The 21,512-nt window shown below is 41.2% G+C and overlaps 1 protein-coding gene across 2 annotated transcripts in view; it reads left to right on the top strand.

The window, feature by feature from the left end:
• The window catches only part of PRKN (parkin RBR E3 ubiquitin protein ligase), a 740,731-nt gene that overhangs the window by 21,104 nt on the left and 698,115 nt on the right, over positions 1-21,512 (top strand). The window contains exons 1-3 of one of the 2 annotated variants that reach the window (XM_081314790.1): positions 5,315-5,363; positions 9,194-9,323; positions 12,308-12,333. The exons of the other annotated variant lie outside the window; for it this stretch is intronic. Of the exons in view, the coding sequence (XP_081170916.1) occupies positions 9,292-9,323; positions 12,308-12,333 (58 nt within the window). The 5' untranslated portion in view covers positions 5,315-5,363; positions 9,194-9,291. Of the gene's footprint in view, positions 1-5,314; positions 5,364-9,193; positions 9,324-12,307; positions 12,334-21,512 lie in introns of those variants that run through there. 2 annotated transcript variants of the gene reach the window in all.

Raw genomic sequence — 21,512 nt, 5'->3', positions numbered from 1 at the left:
CGAGGGAGGGAGGAAAGAAGAGAGAGAGAGACGAGCCAGCGTCAGCCAGCGGGCTCACGCGGGGCAGCAAGCCATTAGGAGCCCTTGGGGAGGCAGGGCGGGAGCGCAGTCTGGCTGCTGGGCTTCCTTTCCCTCTTGTCCGCATCGCTGCAAGGAATTGCATTGTTTGGGGACGGCGACGCTCGCCCATTCACACGCTGTCCAAACGCTGGGTCATTTGCTGCGGGGCTCCCGCTTGGAAGGGAAGGGAAGGGAAGATTTGTGAGGGGAAGATGCCCTATTGGGGTGGACATAAGGATCCTCCTCCTGAAAAATGTTACCCCAAGTATTCAAGCCAGTCTGTCCCAATAACCTGGGAAGCCTTTCCAAATCCCAGGCTGGTTGTAGTCAGGGTGACCTTCGCGCATCTGGAAGGCACCGAGAGAGCGTTTTTTGTTGAATTGGAGCCATGGGCTAGTCGTGGTTAAGGCACTTGTAGGCGAAGCAAATCACAAAAGCCCCCAAATCCTTCTAAATGCAGCCCATGGGCGAGCTTCCCAAGTTGTTTTAATTTAGTTTGCACGTGGCAATAGAAATAAGCTTTTTTCCTCCTCAGCGGATCGGTGCGGTGAAGAGGCTGGGCTTCCTTCGGGGGGCCTTTCATTCCTGTACAAGGGGGAAGGGGAACTCTCTGCTTTTGTGTGTGCGTGTGTGTGTGTGTGTGTGGCCCATCTGCAAAGCTGCCGAGGAAGGAGAAGCGGGATACTGGTTGGGTGGGGGAGCGGCAAAAGCGGGGGGGGGAGAGAGAAACGGCTCCGCCTTTGGTTCCCCCTCCTAAAGCACAGGGGCGCTAGAGAAAGTTTGGAGTTGGGTAAGGAAGCGCAAAATTCAGGAAGAAAAGCGGGGCGGCGGGCAAACGGGAGACCTGTACAAGGGGGAAGGGGAACTCTCTGCTTTTTGTGTGTGTGTGTGTGTGTGTGTGTGTGGCCCATCTGCAAAGCTGCCGAGGAAGGAGAAGTGGAGGAGGCAGTGGCGGCGGCGGAGGCGGCCGCAGCACCGGCAGCCTTCCGCTTTTGCCGCTTTTGTGTGTGCGTGTGTGTGCGTGTGTGTGTGTGTGTCCCATCTGCAAAGCTGCCGAGGAAGGAGACACACAAAGACACACAAAAGCGGCAAAAGCGGAAGGCTGCCGGTGCTGCGGCCGCCTCCGCCACTGCCTCCTCCACTTCTCCTTCCTCGGCAGCTTTGCAGATGGGCCACACACGCACACACAAAAGCGGCAAAAGCGGAAGGCTGCCGGTGCTGCGGCCGCCTCCGCCGCCGCCACTGCCTCCTCCACCCAACCAGTATCCCGCTTCTCCTTCCTCGGCAGCTTTGCAGATGGGACACACACACACACACACGCACGCACGCACAAAAGCAGAGAGTTCCCCTTCCCCCTTGTACAGGTCTCCCGTTTGCCCGCCGCCCCGCTTTTCTTCCTGAATTTTGCGCTTCCTTACCCAACTCCAAACTTTCTCTAGCGCCCCTGTGCTTTAGGAGGGGGAACCAAAGGCGGAGCCGTTTCTCTCTCCCCCCCCCGCTTTTGCCGCTCCCCCACCCAACCAGTATCCCGCTTCTCCTTCCTCGGCAGCTTTGCAGATGGGCCACACACACACACACACACACGCACACACAAAAGCGGGGGGGGGGAGAAAGAAACGCCTTGTTCTCTCGTCTCAGTGGAGACTTGTTTCGGGGGATCCAGCCTCTGTCACCCCCTTCTCTCAGCTGGGCAGCTGACAGAAAGGGGCGGCAGAAGCTGCATCCCCCGAAAGAAGTCTTCGCCGAGAAAATGGGCGCTGAGATTTTCTCGGCGAAGACTCACCTTCTCCCGTTCATCACATTCTTCGGTAAAGAGATTCACTCGATCCATGGTTTCAAGGTTGGGGTAGAGAAATCCCGGTTTGTTTCAAGAAACTGGGGTGGTTTATGAGCCTATAGATTTTAGACTTTGCATCTTGTTTTGCTTCCTCGGTTCCCACAAAGCCCGAAACTCTTTTTTCCCCCCCTCTGGTTTCTGCCCAACTGTCAACTCGTGGTAAAACAAACAAACAAACAGAAAGCCCTTGCCTCTGGTTCCTGAGGAAAGAAAAAGTTGAGGCGAGAAGTGGAGAACATTCCCTTCTTCATTGAAAGCTGAAAGCAAACGCGCTGCAAAATTCGTTCATCCTCATCCTCTTCCTCATCCTCCCCCCCCCCTCTCTCTCTCTCTCTCTCTCTCTCTCTCTCTAACGAATTGAACAGGCACCCAAGCTATCAGGTGATGGCGTTCACGCTTGGGTGTTTGCGCGGATCAGAAACGGAAGGAGATATTCATTTCTGCTTGCAATTCACTATCTCGGGCATCCCTGAGAGAAGAGAGCTTTTAAAGAAGCAGCCACTTCCCATCTTTTTCATTCTTAGTTCAACTGCAGGGACCGCCGCCTTTCGTTCGGATCCCCAGGCTCTTTTGCTGGCCGGGCTTCCTTTTTTAGGGTTCCTGGGATTGCGCGGTAAATGCGCCTTTCCGAAGGGGAGTAAGTTTGGCTTACGCGCTTCTTTTCACCATGTGGGATCGCCTGTCGTTTCAAGGGTTCTAACACAGACTTTCTTTGCCGTTACCTTTATTTGTAACCCAGTTCTTTGTGTGTAACTGCTCTCCTCCTGTCTGGCTTTACTCAGCAGGGAAACGGAGGCAAATGCAAAAGCTGCTTTGGTTAAACACTGGAAGGTTTAGTGATTAACAGTGGCGTAGCGTGGGGGGTGCAGGGGGGGCCGGCCGCACCGGGCGCAACATCTGGGGGGGCGCGACCGGCGGGCTAGGGCAAGGCTGCTCGCGAGCGAGGGGTATCTGTGCCTGCGCCGACACAGAAACGCTTCTCTCTCCGGGTGGGGGAAGGCTCGGCGGCTCCCTGGGTCTATATACGCCTCTGTATGCGCACTCCGTCGCGTGCTCCCGCGAACGAGAAAGAAAGAACGGCAGCGGCGGCGTCTGCGAGCCTCGCCAGCGGCGGCATTCCTCGGTGTGGGCGTGCCTGCGTCTTTGGGTGTGAGGCTTTCGGAGAGGCTGCCTTTGGCTCCTGGTACTTGCAGCCGGTGTAAAAGAACAAGTCTGTGAAAGCGGGCGAGAATTTCAGGGGGGTGGGGGGGGACGGGAGATCGCGGGAGGCTCGATTCTTCTTACGTCAGGGGGGTGCCAGGCGTGCGGTGTGAGAGCGAGGGGGCGCAAATTACTTGCCTTGCCCCGGGTGCTGACAACCCACGCTACGCCACTGGTGATTAACCCACCCCACCCCACCCGGTCTTCTTGCTGTTTCTCCCCATCCTCACTCCTACCCACAGGGGCTCTCTGCCTCTTCTACTACTTCTTTTTCTTTCTTTCTTTTTTGCTGAGGTGTGCGTCTCTCTCTCTCTCTCTCTCTCTCTCTCTCTCTCTCTCTCTCTCTCTCTCTGTGTGTGTGTGTGTGTGTGTGTGTGTGTGTGTGTGTGTGTGTGTGTGTGTGTGATGTGTTATCTCGAACCAGATGGGATGGCAAAGTCAAATGCAAATGGGGATCTTGCAGATCTTGCCCTGCCTTTCCCCCCACGGTTACCTTCTGTTCTTGATGAGCTCACGAGTGCTCAAGGACAAAATAGGGCAGGGCAGAGCCGGCAGTTAAAAATAGGATGCAGATAAAAGGAAAGGTAAGGAGGGGTTCAGGTTGAGAGGAGAGGCTGCGTAGCCTTAGTGTAACTCCTGTTTGGGCTGACTGGGTTGCCTCCGATGGGCTCTGACAGTGGAACAGAATGGAATAGAAAATATGGAATGGAATGGAACAGAACGTAGAACAGAACAGAACAGAACAGAATAGAATAGAATAGAATAGAAATATAGAAAGTGAATGGAATAGAATAGAATAGAATAGAAATATAGAAAGTGAATGGAATAGAATAGAATAGAATAGAATAGAATAGAATAGAATAGAATAGAATAGAATAGAATAGAATAGAATAGAAATATAGAAAGTGAATGGAATAGAATAGAATAGAATAGAAATATAGAAAGTGAATAGAATAGAATAGAATAGAATAGAATAGAATAGAATAGAAATATAGAAAGTGAATAGAATAGAATAGAATAGAATAGAATAGAATAGAATAGAATAGAATAGAATTAGAATAGAATAGAATAGAATAGAATAGAATAGAATAGAATAGAATAGAATAGAATAGAAATATAGAAAGTGAATGGAATAGAATAGAATAGAATAGAAATATAGAAAGTGAATAGAATAGAATAGAATAGAATAGAATAGAATAGAATAGAGCTGGAAGGGACCTTGGAGGTCTTCTAGTCCAGCCCCTTGCTCAAGCAGGAGGACCTATACCAGTGGTGGTGAACCTATGGCACGCCTGCCAGAGGTGGCACTCAGAGCCCTCTCTGTTGGCACGTGCGCCACCACCGCTGCCAGCAGCAGGTCCTTGTCGGTTGGTGGACTGGAAGAAAAGGGAGGGGGAAGCATTTTACATGCGTGCATGCGCGCACGGGGCCACGAGCAGGCACATGCTGCAAAGGGGGCGGGGCTAGTGCCTGCGTGCTACTCACTAGCCCAGCCCCGTTCTCACGTGGTGTGGTGCCTTGTATCTGCACCCTGCGGCGCGGCGGTTGGTGTTTTTGTGCCTTGCGGTACGGTGGCCCATTTTTTGCTCCCCCTTTTTTTTCGTGCCAGAGGCGGCACTCAGAGGCGCCTCCCTGTCCCCTCCCCCGAGGGCACCAGAATGCCGATGCTGCCTTGGCACTTTGTGATAAACAAGTGGGTTTTGGCTTGCGGTTTGGGCACTCGGTCTCTAAAAGTTTCGCCACCACTGACCGATACCATCTCAGACAGGTGAATGTCCAGTCTCTTCTTAAAAACCTCCAGTGATGGAGCACTCTTGATTTCTGGTGGCAAGCTGTTCCACTGGGCAGCTGAGAGAAAGGGGCGGCAGAAGCTGCATCCCCCGAAAGAAGTCTTCGCCGAGAAAATGGGCGCTGAGACGCCTCATTCTCTCGCTCAGCGGAGACTTCTTTCGCGAGATCCAGCCTCTGCCGTGCTGCACCGAGAGAACAGCAAGCCGCCCCATTCTCTCGGCAGAGCACTCCACCGCCCCATTCTCTCGGCGGCTTGCCACCCCGTTCTCTCATCTCAGCAGAGACGTCTTTCGGGGGATCCAGCCTCCAGCTGCTGCATTTCCCAGCCTCGGCTTATACTCGAGTCAATAACTTTTTCCAGTTTTTGGGGGTAAAATTGGGGGTCTCGGCTTATACTCGAGTCGGCTTATACTCAAGTATATACGGTAATTAAAAGACCTAAGGGATAAGAAGCAGAAGAAAAAGAAAGAAGGAGGTCAGTTCTTCAAGGCTATAGTAGAGTGAATATGGAGATGGCATTTATACGCAGGTCAAATTAAGCTGATCTTCCCTGCCCAGAGCTCTAGTTTGTATAATGCCTTTTCTCAGGTACTTCCTCCTTCTGATGGATGGAGCCAGCATTGACATGGATGCAGTCAGAATGATGTGTTGTTCTTACACACTCTGGCCCAAGGGTGCCTATGAGGATGGGTTATAAGGGGAAACTTGCATAATTGTGTCACTCATTAAGACATAAGTATAAGGTTGTGGCGTTTGCATGGTGAGATCACCATGGATTGCTGTGGATGCTTCTGTTCTTGTCCTTTGACCATGGTTGGTTGAAGCTGAGTGTTTTGTATAGCAAATTCCCTCAGCAACCCCGAGGCCAATGAAAGAGGTTCAATTTCTAAAATAATAGCCTCATGTTTGGTTTGACCCAGATGTCCACTTCTCTAATTTGGGACCTTCAGAGTTTTCCTAATGTTTTGGCTAACATTATTTGCAGATGCAAATGCAGATCCCCATTATTTCGCATGTTTCAGGCGTTCAGAATAAGCTCCAAATTTATGACTACTGGCTAGGATTTCTTGCTCATTGTCTGTGGTATTAATCAGGTCTATTTATTCTCTCCTCTGTGGGAGATTTTAGTTTGGTTTGAAGCTGCATCAGCCTGGAGAATAATGATTTGTATCATAATAAACATTTCCAAAGCTACCCCAGTGGACAAGTAATTAGTCCTTCACTTCATACCAGAAGCACATTCATCTGTCTGTATACTTTGGGTAATGCCCTTATTCCACTTCTCTTCCTGGTATCTTCTACGCCGCTGAAATGTACTGTATTTCTGGTGGTTCCAGCCTATTCTGTTGTTGTTGTTGTTAGTTGCGAAGTCGTGTCCGACCCATTGCGACCCTATGGACAACGTTCCTCCAGGCCTTCCTGTCCTCTACCATCTTCTGGAGTCCATTTAAGCTCACGCCTACTGCTTCAGTAACTCCATCCAGCCACCTCATTCTCTGTCGTCCCCTTCTTCTATTGCCCTCAATCTTTCCCAGCATTAGGCTCTTCTCCAGTGAGTCCTTCCTTCTCATTAGGTGGCCAAAGTATTTGAGTTTTAGCTTCAAGATCTGGCCTTCTAAAGAGCAGTCAGGGTTGATCTCCTCTAGGACTGACCGGTTTGATCGCCTTGCAGTCCAAGGGACTCGCAGGAGTCTTCTCCAGCACCAGAGTTCAAAGGCCTCAATTCTTTGGCGCTCAGCCTTTTTTATGGTCCAGCTTTCATTGCCATACATTGCAACTGGGAAGACCATAGCCTTGACTATACGCACTTTTGTTGACAGGGTGATGTCTCTGCTTTTTAGTGTGCTGTCTAGATTTGCCATGGCTTTCCTCCCGAGGAGCAAGCGTCTTTTAATTTCTTGGCTACAGTCCCCATCTGCAGTGATCTTGGAGCCCAGGAAAATAAAATCTGTCACTACCTCCATTTCTTCCCCATCTATTTGCCAGGAATTGAGAGGGCCGGATGCCATGATCTTGGTTTTCTTAATGTTTAGTTTCAACCCAACTTTTGCACTCTCCTTCTTCACCCGCAACAAGAGGCTCTTTAGTTCTTCTTCACTTTCTGCCATTAGAGTGGTATCGTCTGCATATCTTAGGTTGTTGATGTTTCTTCCGGCAATCTTAATTCCAACTTTTGATTCATCTAGCCCTGCCTTTCTCATGATGTGCTCTGCATATAAGTTAAATAGGCAAGGGGACAGTATACAGCCTTGCCGGACTCCTTTCCCAATTTTGAACCAATCGGTGGTTCTGTGTCCAGTTCTCACTGTTGCTTCTTGGCCCGCATATAGATTTCTCAAGAGACAAATAAGATGGTCTGGTACGCCCATCTCTTTAAGGACTTGCCACAGTTTGTTATGATCCACACAATCAAAGGCTTTAGCATAGTCAATGAAGCAAAAGTAGATGTTTTTCTGGAACTCTCTAGCTTTCTCCATGATCCAGCGTATGTTGGCAATTTGATTTCTAGTTCCTCTGCCTCTTCGAAATCCTGCCTGTACTTCTGGTAGTTCTCGATCCACATACTGCTGAAGTCTAGCTTTTAGGATTTTAAGCATAACTTTACTAGCATGAGAAATAAGTGCAATGGTGCGATAGTTTGAACATTCTTTGGCACTGCCTTTTTTTGGAATTGGAATGTAAACTGATCTTTTCCAATCCTGTGGCCACTGTTGAGTTTTCCAAATTTGCTGGCAAATTGAGTGTAGCACTTTTACTGCATCGTCTTTTAAAATTTTGAATAGCTCAGCTGGAATACTGTCACCTCCACTAGCTTTGTTGTTGCTCAGCTTTTCTAAGGCTGTACTGTATTGGAGTGGGAATCACTACACCAGCAAGTTTTACTAATGGACTAACATCATGTAATACAACTCGTTGGCTGTATCATTATTTTAAACTCCAAATTTATTTTCGGTTCACCTGTAGAGAGACATGATCATAAAATAGGCCAAAGGCATTTCTCACCTTATTTTAGTAATTTGGAGGAGAAAAACACATCACTTCCTTTTTTTTTTTGAAAGGCCACAAGAATTATAGTTAGCAGGGCATTGGCTTTGCCAAATAAAACATAGCTATGTTCTATTTCTTGGAATATTGAGTTTTTAAAATTGCTCTTGGGAAAGTTCTAAAAAAATCTGTCTTGCTATTGCAAATGTCTGTGGAAATTCTCAATCCATCCAGGTTATGGTTGTCCCAATGCTGCTTTTTTCCAAAAGGCAAGTGGACTTTCTTTGTTTACTTTTTTCTTTGAAAACGTTTCGCTTCTCATCCAAGAAGCTTCTTCAGTTCTAATTAAAGAAGTTAGAACTGAAGAAGCTTCTTGGATGAGAAGTAAAACATTTTCAAAGAAAAAAACAACAACTAGAAAGTCCAGTTTGCCTTTTGGAAAAAAGCACCTTTAGGATGTCTTGCTATTGTACTTTTTGAATTAGTGGTTTCAGATTCTCTTAGGAGAAATCTTTATTGTTTTAATATCTGTTCCTAATTTTTGGCATAGTTAGTGCTTTATGGTATCTGGAATGTAAGTCTCACTGAAGTTAATAAGAGACTTCTGCCGATGCTTAATTTTATTCTATTGATTTCTGTGCAGTTTAGATTTTAATCCTGTTGTGTGTTTATTGTTGCATATTTCAACAATAGATATCAATAAAAGCCCTGCTGCTTCCTTGTTACTTTTTCCCCCCTTTCAAAAGTTGGCTAAATAATGCTAATCCTATTCTTTGTGATATGATTGCATTCAGAATTACTGTTTCTTTTCTCATTCCTTTCCTTGGCCTTTTGCACTGACAAATTCAATGGGGGTATTTATTCATACTGAGATTAATCTTTTTTGGAAAAGACCTCTTGAAAGTGGGAATGTTCTTCAAGGCAGGAGGATGGAACAAACATTTTCAGTGGCTGTGTCTTCACTTAGGAGGAAACCCCCACCCCCTTTTCTTTAGATTACTGTAGTAAAAAATAATAATTCAGGATTGCCTATAGTTGTGTTTCTCACCCTCAGCATCTTTTCATGCTGGATGGGGAATCCTGAGAGTTGAAGTCCACCCATCTTAAAGGTGCTGAAATGGAAAAATATTCTCTGCAGCAACTACAAGCCGCCCTTGAGATTTTCAAGCCACCGTCCTACTTGGAGAGGCCAGGGGCTTATGGCTTTGGATTTTTGGCAAGTAAAGTAGAAATTCTACCAGTGAGTGACAGTGGCAGACTTCCATCAGTACAATTTTTTTCTCCAAAGATTTTCTTGATATTGGCACTTTCTGACATTAGGTCTTTTACACTTTCCTGGACCTTTAATATTGAAGAAAAAAAATGGAAAACAGATATAAAAAGGAAGGAAGGAAGGAGAAGACCAAGTTGATGACTGGATGGAATTGATAAGACCTTCAGTAAGAGAAAGGTGAGAAATTTAAAAAAATAAAAGGCAATGTATGGATGGTGCATGTAAAAATGGCTTTGAACAATAGAAAGATATGGAGACGTGTATTAGGTAGTCCTTGACTTATGGCCATAAATGAGCCCAAAATTTCTGTTGCTAAGTGAGACAGTTGTTAAAGTGAATTTTGCCCCATTTTACAACCTTTCTTGCCACAGTTGTTAAGTGAATCGCTGCACTTCCTAAGTTAGTAATGGCTTCCCCATTAACTTTGCTTGTCCAGAAGGTCAAAAGTTGATCATATGACCATGGGACACTGCAACTATCATAAATATGAGTTTCCAAGCATCCAAATTTAACCACACGATACTGAAGATGCTGCAATGGTCGTTAAGTGTGGAAAAACTGTCATAAGTCATTTTTTTCAATGCCATTATAACTTCAAACAGTCACTAAATGAACTGTTGTAAGTCAAGGACTACCTGTAGTGAATGGTATTGTCGTATTAGAGGGATTTCTTATTCTCTCTTATAATCTAGCTCGTTTCTTTTTTTCCCCCACTACATCTCCTTCCTTTCCATTTTGCATTAAGTTGCTCCCCCCAAAATGGAATTGTAGGTTTTATTAGTATGCATTTTAATGCATAATTCTTACTTTAATTTTGTATTTCTTTGGTTGAAGACCAATATTTTCATACTAGGTTTTAAAACTGCCTGCTTATTTATATTGTCGGTAAAGGGATTTTTTTCCAGAAATATAGGGCAGGCCAGTTACATTAGGTTACAGTCACAGAGCTATATATATTTGGTTGCTCCAGTTGTACATATATTCCAATTACTGATGGTTATGGGTTACCAAGAGAATAATTTGTGGAGCAATAAAATCATTTCTATTTCTCAGTAGTAGTCAATGTAAAGATAAATAATTAAATTACATTGTTGAATTGTAATGTTTCTGGAGTTCTTAGGAATCGTCAAATGATTTTTTTTTTAAAGAGCTGCCTCTTCTTCCACCCGTGTATCAACTTGCTTATACAAAAATCTAATAAAAATAATCTTTCCACATGCCTACTGGTATATGCTTTCTGAGTGACAAGCAGTTTTTAAGGATGTGTATACAGTACTTGATTTTGACTGTGCAAAAGAAGAATGATCCGAGTATAATGGTCTTCTCAAATATTGAATATGTTAACAAACATAGACTTTATGAATAGAGTTAGTCCACAGCAGATGCCTAGAGAAACAATCTGACAACATAAAGATAGCCTTTTACTTCTTTCATATTCTCCGTACCTGGTTTCACAGTTACACGAAGCCTCGGTTTATTTCCTTGCCAAAGTTAATCGCTGTTGACTATGTTTGTCTGAAATAACCACAGTTTATAAATGATACAATTCATAACACTATATTAAGCCAGAGTTTATTTTGGCTTAGTGCAGTGTGCAAATCTGGTATGTAATCATGCTGAAGTAGCATATTACGTCAGACTTATTACAATGTTTAAAATCTTTACGTTGAAGGGATTTTATTGTGCTTATGATTTTAGTATAAGTTTGACGTTAGCAGCTATTTTATATAGTCACCACTAGTAACCATTTTATATTGATATTTGTATTGTTATTATGTAATCATTGTTTTGTTATTTTGTAATCATTATTTTGTAGTAGTCAGATGCTTTATGTACTTTGGAAAAGTAAAAGTCTCATGTTAAAGGGGAGGGGGAAAGGAGCTGTGGTGGAGCCTGGGTTGTTGTGTATGTGGTGGAGCCTGGGTTGTTGTGTATGAGTCATCATGTGGGAATTATTTTTCTGTACCTTTTGGTTCCTAGTACCAAGTACTCTTTGTTCTGAAGGGGTATAAAAGGTGGAAGACATCTTTCCTGGTTGTTGCCTTCATCTCTCTACCAGCCACGAAGAGAGATGTGGCCACCCAACTCTATTTTGATCAAAATAAAAGTTGTTTGCTTGCTGAAACCTCGGCTCAGGAGTTTCTTTTGGCTCTTTTAAATTCCTGAGTAATGCTGGGGCAATTGTGAGGCTAAGTGTAAAACCTTACAATATGTAATGATTTGCAAATGATCCTGGAAACTATTCCCAATACCATATGGATGCTTCCTCCTGCTTTTTCTCCTTGTATGAGAATAATTTGTAATGTCTGGTTGGCCATTGTTCTCATTTAAAATTAATGTCAGATACAGTAGAGCAGGGGTCTTCAAACTTGGCCCTTTTATGACTCATGGACTTCAACTCCCAGAATTCCTCAGCCAGGCACACTGGCTGAGGAATTCTGGGAGTTGAAGTCCATGAGTCATAAAAGGGCCGAGTTTGAAGACCCCTGCAGTAGAGGGACAAAAAGGCTAATCTTGTTTTCTTTCTTTTGAAAAAATAGCCCCCTGGTATGAGAGATGGAGGTGGATGGTAGGGTGGAGAAGGCAAAGCATTTGACTGGTTATCTTAAATGAGGCAATTCAGTGAAGCTGCTTGGAAGGCTGAAAACAAAAAGGCAGGACTAGAACTCAGGGCTCTGAGTTTCTAACCTGGTGCCTTAACCACTAAACCAAACTGGCTTTACTGTTTGTTTTAGTTAGCAATAGAAAACCAATGTTCATTCATGCACACATGAAGAATCCCAGCATTACAACCAAGAATACAATTAAAATGTGTCATCTATGAATTAGACAACAAATTTTTATTTTTGGTTTACATTTGGTCTTGATCCTTCTTTTATTATTTCAGTTTCCCTCCCTACAACAGAGGCTCTTTTAGCTTCACACTGTTCTTTTATTTGCATTGCAGTTTGAGATGAAACTATGAAAAGATTCATCTTTTTACACACTGTAGCGTCTAAGATTTCTAGCCAGGTAGCACAGGGAATCCTTAATTTGTAAGCTATCTTGATGTTAGGTCCTTTGTGTTAGAAACTCTTAAATTGTCTCTAGCACTCTCTTATTGTTAAGGGCTGAGGCATGGGGACAAATTGTTGCGTTCTGACTTATTTACTTTTTTTCAGGAAAGAAAATCTTGCAGTCATACCAGGTGAGTACAGAACAGTTTGCTGCTTCAGAGCAGCTACCATAGAGGGCAATTTAAATTGTTCTCTAGTGTAGAAGCTGTTTCATGTGTGGCCTGACAATTTGATATACCTGGATGTTTAGCACTTGGCTGTATGGCTTTGATTATAAGATAGTATGGTAGATAATTTTTATGCTGCTCTCCAAAACTCTAAATGAAGTGGTGTATACTCCTGCAATTATGTGTATAGTTTTGGGGTGTGAGCATAGCATGTATTACTTTTTACATGGTTTTGTTTATTTTTTTATTTGGTGCTAAAACAACATCCCTTCATTTCTTGAGACAAGTTTCATAATCTGTATGCTGACGGCAATGGCCCTGTCTGTGCAAAGAAACTATAAAAGGGGAAAATTCCTTGCATCTGCACAAAACCTATGGGTGGCAGTCACAACAGCAATTAGATACTAAGTCACCTTGCTCTTCTTTTCACAAAATTTGTTTTATTGGGAGTCATTCCACTTCACAATGTTACTGGCAGAAGAAAATGCTACAACATTCATTTTGATGTTCCTCTTTCCGAAGAACAGCTTTTGTGTCTATTCTTTTATGTATAAATTAATACTTTGATCGATTTCATGTTCTCTTCCCATCCCCTTCTCTTTTTAATGTTCTTAGCAGACTGTAAGCTTGGAGGCAAGAATTGGGTTTGTACAGCATCAGGATAATTTCTTCCAGAAAGATTCTAGTCCTCACAGGCTAGCCATGTGAATTAGATGCAGCAACACAGCTGTCTTGTGAGCATCTTAAAGACCAGAAAAAAATCACCCAAGGAACTTTTTTTGTGGCTCACAGACACTTCATCAAATGCATAGAATATCATGCAGAGAAAGATAGAACTTTCCTTAAGACAGTTTTCTGTGTATCTGATGAAGTGAACAGTGACCCATAAAAGCTTCTGAGATAATAAATACGTTAGCCTTTCAGACAACCCAAGAGTTTTTGCTGCTTTAAACTGCTTTAAATTGCAGGAGGCTTGGTGTTGACAAATAACTCCTGTTATATTTTCCAAAGTAAATGATTAGTTATTCTTACTCCATTCTCTTCAAAAAAGAGAAAGGGAAAAGGGCAGCGAGCAGCGAGCAGACATTCTCATAAGAAAATTGTATTGCAAAGATTCAGTGAATGTATATTGTAAAAAGACTTTGGAAAGTATACAGAAAATATACAGAAAATACTTATTGGACCTATTTGTGCAGCATGCTTAAACGTAACTACTAGTAACCCAATCAAATATCCTTACTGGTGGCTCTGGCAGTATACAATCTCATTAACTAGACCAAAAACTTAACATATATTTATCATATTTATATTTTTGGCATGGAGACTATATCCATGTCTTCCAGAAAATACGTAGTTTCCCATCAGTTGTTGGACAACAAGAACATTTGCTAAGTTATATGACACCACCAGCTTCTTCTTTCTAGCTAGGCAGGCTAGAATAAGCTTGAGCCTTGCAGCCAGTCAATATTTTAAAAGTATGATCCATGCCTAGATCACGACTTTTTAGGAACTGCTCATCTTTAGGTCTTTCTTTTTCTTGGAGGAATATTTCTGGAAAGTACAGCTGATAATCTTGGATACCTCTGCAAAAAGTGGCATTTAAAAAGCGAAAAGAATTGACTGAGACTGTAGATTTCCCAGGTTTGATTGGAGCAAAGACACTGCTGTCAACATGTGTAAGAACATGTAAGCCTGGCAGGCTTCTAAAAATCTTTGCATTGGAAATGCAGAAAATGTTATTTGGCTGAAGAAACTGGGAGATACAATACAGTCTCTTGTTTGTAGTGGTTTCACAATTTTGCTTTTTAAACAGTCACATAGAATATTTTTATTATCTAAATGTTCCTGGCTTTGACTTTGTCTTATTTCCCCTAAGGGCATTTTCTCTTAATAAATTGCACTCCTGTTGGTTTTATCCCCAAAGCTGCTAAGGGATTACAGTACTATCAAATTACCTCAGGGATCATTGCCTTTCATGTCTGCCCCTTGGGAATCTGAGGCGAGCTTTGAAGGTCATTCTCTGGTAACCTAACTAACTTACATTAACAGAGTAGTAGCTACTGAGGAAAGGGCTCTAACAGGGCTTTTTCAGTATCTTGATTATTTAACTATTTACTCATTTACTTGTAGCATTTATTTATCTCAATCAACTAAAACTCTTAATGATTTGCCATTTCTAAAATTAGTAGGTTGTATTCCACTATCTATATCAGGGGTGTCAAACTGCTGGCCCATGAGCCAGTTGCATCATATGGATGCCGCGCCCACCCCAGCTCCAGCAATGCAAAAAAAATCATGATACGTCACGACACGTCACATGACACAGCGAGTTTGACACCTGTGATCTATATTGAGCCGTGATGGTGCAGTGGTTAGAGTGCAGTAGTGCAGGCTACTTCTGCTGACTGCCAGCTGCCTGCTGTTCAGCAGTTTGATCTCACTGGCTCAAGGTTGACTCAGCCTTCCAGCCTTCCTAGGTCGGTAAAATGACGACCCAGATTATTGGGGGACAATATGCTAACTCTGTAAACCGCTTAGAGAAGGCTGTAAAGCACTGTGAAGCGGTATATAAGTCTAAGTGCTATTGCTATATTGCTACCCCAAGTCATCCAGTGTAACAACCAATATGGTTTCTGTCTCATTCCTGAATCCAGATTATGATGTATTCATATCCTCTAGATCTGTCTGAAATTGTTGCCCTGTAAAAGTGAATCCTAATCCATATATGAGAGAGCTAATGATGCAAAGACCCATTTTCTTGATATCCATACATTCAAAAATCTATCAGGTACTAGCATAAAATGTTACCTCTGTGATGTCAGTAATTTCTGTCCTTCAGGGTTCTGTCTTAGAAGGAATTTATGTGATTTTATCAATGAAATAAGAGAACCAGTTTGGGGTAATGATTAAGGCTCCAGGAAAAACCCGGAGACTATGAGTTGTAGTCCTGCCTTAGGCACGAACTGGGTGACTTTGTTCCAATCACTCCCTCTCAGCTTTAAGAAGTAGGCAAACCACTTATGAAATCTTGCCAAGAAAACTGCAGAGATGTGTCTAAACAGTCTCCAAGAATTAACATGGACTCTAGATGTCTCTTTACCTGCTTCATTTCTCAGAGGTCCTCAGAAATGCCAATAAATAAACCTGGGTTTGCTATGAAATCTAGGCCCACCTGGAAAACACAATGTCCCGCTTCTTCAATATTCCTCCCTCTCTCTCTCTGTGTTTGTTTGTCTCCCTCCCTCCCTCTCTCTCTCTCTCTCTCTCTCTCTCTGTGTGTGTGTATGTTTGTGTTTTACAAAAGAAAAAAACATTTTATTAGGCAATTCTTGTAAAATAGGGAAGTGCTGCCTTTTTTCCAGTGACTGTCATCAGACCTGATGTTTTCAGAATGATTTTTTTCTTTTGGCCAGATTGAGTATGACTACAACCGTCATGCAAGGGGGACATATCCAGAGAAATACAGATACATAGCAAAACGAGTTTTGCCTGACTATTTCAGATGATTTCTCTTTAAAATTGTGTTAAAAATCTATTGTACATATAAAAGGTATTCTCCTCTGTTTGCTCAGTCAGGTGCTCGCGTGTCTAACAAAGATCAGTTACACCTCTTGAAAAAATTAATAGATGATTTGAAGGTAACACTCCCCTTTTTTTCCTCCATGGGTTTGTCTATTCACTGCATGGCTAACTATTATTCTAAAGCAGTGAATCCCATAATTTAATTTAATTTTTGTGCAATGAAATGCTTCCATTTGTTTTTTCTGCATCCAATGCCTATCAATTTTGCTAGGATACAAAAGTCTGAAGAAAGGGTGAAAGATCTTTGTTTCCTCTCTTGCTGGACAATTCATTTTACTTTGTAATAAAAAATTAGACTGTGTTTCATTTAAAGAAGATCAGTTCCCACTAAATATGATAACAATGCATAATAAATATAACAGAATCCATCTCTCTCTCTCCCCCGCCCTGTGTGTATGTGTGTGTGTGTTTTATAAAAGATAAAACATTTTATTAGGGAATTAGTGAAAAGGAATAAAGTAGAATAAATCAAAGACTATACCAGGCAAACTGGTTTTAACATAACTGGTATAATATTTAGCAGAAATATTACATAGCGCTTATTTGCCTAATTTTATAAATAACCTAAATTTTATAAAATTGATTGCCTGGGCTGAAGCTTCCAACATTTCAAGATTGAAATAACCAGAGACTAAACAAAACCAGTACAGTATCAAAATATAGCGTAGATGTCTCCCACCTCATCATGCAAGAGCAAAAGAAAGAAATACAATATTTAAACCCTGGATAAATACAGACGGTGGACTGGATTGCTAGATTCTGCAGAACCAAATCACTAGTAAGGCTTTTTTTGCATTTTCAGTAGTAACTTATCTGTCCAAACTTATTCTTGACTTTCCCATCATTAGCTCATCCCTTCTGGTTGAATTTCTAAATAAAGATGTATTTAAAGAGTTTCTAGGAGAAATTCTAACATCAATGTCTTTCATTTAAACATTACATATTTTTGTCAACTAGCCATTGTCTCCTGCATTCTGCGGTTGTGCAGGTAGGCAGTGGTGTGTAAAAGATAACTTGCCCTGCAATTTCAGCAGACAGTAAAAGGCTGGGGTATACTGGTAGAGTGAAATATATGTCGCATTTCATTTACCTACTCCTTCCATCCTCTTTTCCAACTTGGAAGAGGAGTCCAGTTCTTCTGAATTAATTTTCTTTCAAAACATTCAGCTTTTGTATTCATCATCTTTTGGCTAGCAGTACTTCATTGCTTAATCTATTTCAATAAAGCACATGGGTCTTTATTTCCATATTTTCAAAATAAGGTAATTGCAAAGAGCTCTAATGTGATTTTTTTCCAATAATAATAAATTAAAATAGAAGTGACCACTATTTTACCTTTCATATTAAAGGTAAAATTAAGTCTCGAATTTAGAAATGTGGAATACCGGTACCATTGAGTGCTGAACCACTTGAAGTTGCAGAGAAGAGAAATGAGTAAAAGTTCTACTGTACAAGTAAAATATTTAGGGACATATTTTTCCATTTTGATGGACCAAGAAATGTTTGGAAAACTTTATTAAAAATTTCCCAAATTTCTCTGACTTTATCATTCATACTCCAGTACAGCCTATGAGAAAATAGGCAGTCACAGCTGCAAACCAGACAGTTTTATTTAATTTAGGGAATAACTCCTAAGGTTATTTTGCAGTAATGGTTAGTTTTGTGTTCTATCCAATGATGTCACTCTGATGTTGTAAAGCTATCAAGGGTCAATTCAGTGCCTGGATTACAGAGATTGTTTCCTATACTTCCTTTATATCATGAAAATTCTCCTCTATACTGTTTAAGAGGAGAGAAGAACAAGGCCACAATAATTCCAATATATGATATGTATAAGAGCCGTCATAGCTGTTCTACTTATTAAGAGTGAATATTTCTTGACTCTCAACTAATGGGTATGCAAAGTTGGGAATTCCAAAATTTGCAAATAATTTTGTGATCACCAAGTAATTGCTCTACGAATCCCTTCAAGTTCTAAATTAAATTCAGGTCTAGAGATTTGACCTTTTTCTGCTCTAAAACCTTTATATCTGGATACTTCTTATGGCAGTTCTTGTATTAAGTACATCTGTCTGATGTCTTTTAGAAGTATGTCTGTTGGAATATTTAACAATCCTGCTTTAATTCCGTATCAAATAAATAGCTTTCTCTTCCATTCATTCTCAAGAGTTCTGCTCCTGTTCTGTCTCATTCCAAGTCTACCTAATGTTGTTTCTTCTTTCTGTTCCAAATTGTTTTTTATATGATGTTTGATTTTGGACATCTGATGCATTTTCAGAAAGATCACATATGAACAGACTTTCCTTCATACTCTCTGTATTTCCTAAATAATGGCAGAATACATAGAAATACAGGTCTAAAGCTAGTTCTATATATTGCCCAAAAGCTTTGGAAACAGTAACAGTTACATTATTTAATTTATTTTCTATGTTATATTCAGCTTTCAAAGAAGAACTTCAATATGAGAAGACTAGTAAAAAAGTTGCTGTAAGAGAAAGAGTATAAAATACTTGAGGATCATTAAAAAATCATAATAATGCTTAGGGAAAAATATGACAAATCAGAAAAGATATTACCAGGCTTACCAAATCTTAAGTATAAACATGTCTTGTAAAAAAAAAACCTATTAAAGAGGAGCCTTCTTCTTCAAAACAGTTTTGCTCAGATATAACCTCCCAAATAATACGAAGTTGCTTGAAAGAAATGCAACCACACCATACAGCAGGGGTGTCAAACTGCCAGCCCACGGGCCAGATGTGTCATGCCAAAGCCGCGCCCACCCCATTGCCGGCAATGGGGAAAAAGTCGCGATACATTGTGACACGTCACGTTGCGAGTTTGACACCCCTGCACAGGATGCAATATTTTTTTTAAGAAGTATATTACTAATAAACTTAACAGTAAGATAATGATGCAATAAAAACAACAAGAGACAACTGGATGATCTGTTGAATGGTAAAGAAAATACAAATGCTAAGCTATTCTCCAGAGCACCTGAGAGCAGGACAAGAAGCAACGGATGGAAACTAGTCAAGGAGAGAAGCAACCTAGAACTAAGGAGAAACTTCCTGACAGTTAGAACAATTAACCAGTGGAACAACCTGCCTCCAGAAGCTGTGAATACTCCAACACTGGAGGTTTTTAAGAAGAGACTGGCCAGCCATTTGTCTGAAATGGTATAGGGTTTCCTGCCTAAAAAGGGGGTTGGACTAGATGACCTCCAAGGTCCCTTCTAGCTTTACTATTATGATTATGAGTAAATATGATAAAGATATTGCAGAGAAAATGAATGAATTGCTTGTGTCTTTTTTCGGTATAGATTGTATAGATAGAATTCTTCAACTGATATTGCACAACAAATAACCGGGCACCCTGTTTGACTGGTTGATCGTATGGAAGTTATTTTAAGGAAAATGCAACAATCCAAAAAAGGAGGAAAAAGCTTCAAGGGAAGAAAGGAGAAACTCTGCCTCTGGAAATACAGAATGGGGATATATTAAGAGGGTTATTCAGGAGCTAAAATATTTTAAGAACTAAGAAGAGCTGTAGTGAACAGGCTACGTCTTGTTAATCAGCATTCTGTTTGCCTCCGGATGATTCTGTTTGAAAACAGTAGTCCTTTCTTGTCATTGTTCCCCTAATTGTATCACACTTTGAACATATATATTTTGTAAACTTAGCTGATGAATAGTGAACAGTGAAAGGAGTCACACAATAATTCGAGCTCTGGAATACTTGTGCAGTTTCCTGGATAATTTGCTTCTTTACAGATATTTTATTAAATATAGGCTGACAGGTCTTGGGGGGGAAAATATTACAGGTAGTCCTTGATTAAAAACAGTTTGTTTGGTGATTAAACTTTAGTGACTTCTTCAGGCTGTTGTTTAGTTACAACAGCCTGAAAAAGTGACTTATGACTGTTGTTCACATTTATGACCATTGCAGCATCCCCATGGTCACATGGTCAGAATTCAGATGCTTGGCAACTGACTCATATTTATGACGGTTTCACTGACCTGGGGTCACGTGATCACTTTTTGCAATTGACAAGCAAACTCAGTGGGAAAGCCAGATGCGCTTAACAACCATGTTGCTAGTTTAACAAATGGAAGTTATTCACTTAACAACTGTGGCAAGAAAGGTGGTAAAATGGGACAAAACTCACTTAACAAACGTTTCGCTTAGGAACAGAAATTTTGGCTCAATTGTGATCCCAGGTTGAGGAATTCCTGTATTTATTTTGTGCAGCACCATAACAAGATTTTCAAGAAAGAACTGCTCAATGTTTGATATTTTGAAGGTCAAGTTTTAAAAACTATCCTCATCTGAATATAATTTGGAGTATGTACAGTACATGTTCTTCATATATTTTCTCCCAAAGAACATAACTTTAAAAAAACTAAACAGGGTGGCTATAGCTGGGTCTCATTTCTGCACTAATAAAATCAGTACAGACAAAATGAGAGTTCCCCAATTTTTCTCTTAATTTAGTCTCAACACTTTTTTCTTTTGGCTGCCCTACAAAAAGACCCTGACCTCTCTGTATTAGTTTGCTAAAGTATTTGTCTTTCATGAAAACCAATACAATCAGCAGAGCTAGCATAAAGGACCATCTTGGGCTGTATTATAATAGCAAGACTGTTTTGTGACCATGTTCTACAGGCAGACTGGAGGTGACAATATTATTTACTTTTGCTGCTTAGGGTCCAGAGAAGGAATAAATTGATATTGATTTTTGGAACATTATAGTGAAGTGTCTAAATGTCAACAGAAGACCTGGGTGACAGGACAGCAGGAGAGACCATATGGGGACTGCTTTTTAAAATGAAATGTGGTTTTCTTCTTTAAACTATTTATATCTTTCTTGCCCCTCCCCCTTTCCATGTTCTTATAAGTAAACTTAATTGCCTATAGTGCTTCTGTTATGAATAACACCTTTACCTTTTAAAAATGAAATTACTATAGTTGGCGTTTAATTCTGTAATCATAGTCAACCATCAGAATGGCTTGGTGTACTTTATTTGAGCCAATTTTCCATGTATATCGGAGTTGTGAAAATAATTGTTTGCATGAAGAAATGCTGCTGATATTCTTCAGCACATACCCTGTGGAAGGTATTAACTACAATAGGTACGGTAAGTTTACAGCTTTTGTTCTTTGCTTTTGTTTTTGCTCGTACACATCACTATTTGCAAAAAAACAAGACACCCAAGCTTAAATTTCTTGCCATTTTCCATGAATCTTCCACCTTTGGCTCCTCTTATTCTAACTGCAGGGTTTAATTTTGGTTATAGATGCACTACTGTGTACTGGCACCTGCTGGGAGAAATATATATGAAAGATCTACAATTACCCCTGACTGTTTAATGGGTAGCCCTTTTCCTTGAGTTAAATTTGAAATGAGTTTGACAGAAAGGAATGAACAAAGGACAGGGTGTGAATAAAACATGTCCCTTTCTTCTGTTTATTGTTTAGCAAGCAGCTAATCAACAGCTCTCTTGAGAACTTGCCTGCATCTTTCCAAATTTTTGCTTTTTAGCATCAGGGTTACAACAAAAGAT

The sequence above is a fragment of the Vipera berus genome (assembly GCF_964194415.1).
Source record: "Vipera berus genome assembly, chromosome: 1".
NCBI lineage: Eukaryota > Metazoa > Chordata > Lepidosauria > Squamata > Viperidae > Vipera > Vipera berus.
The sequence above is the reverse complement of the archived record's forward strand: the minus strand, read 5'-3'. Positions and strand labels throughout refer to the sequence as shown.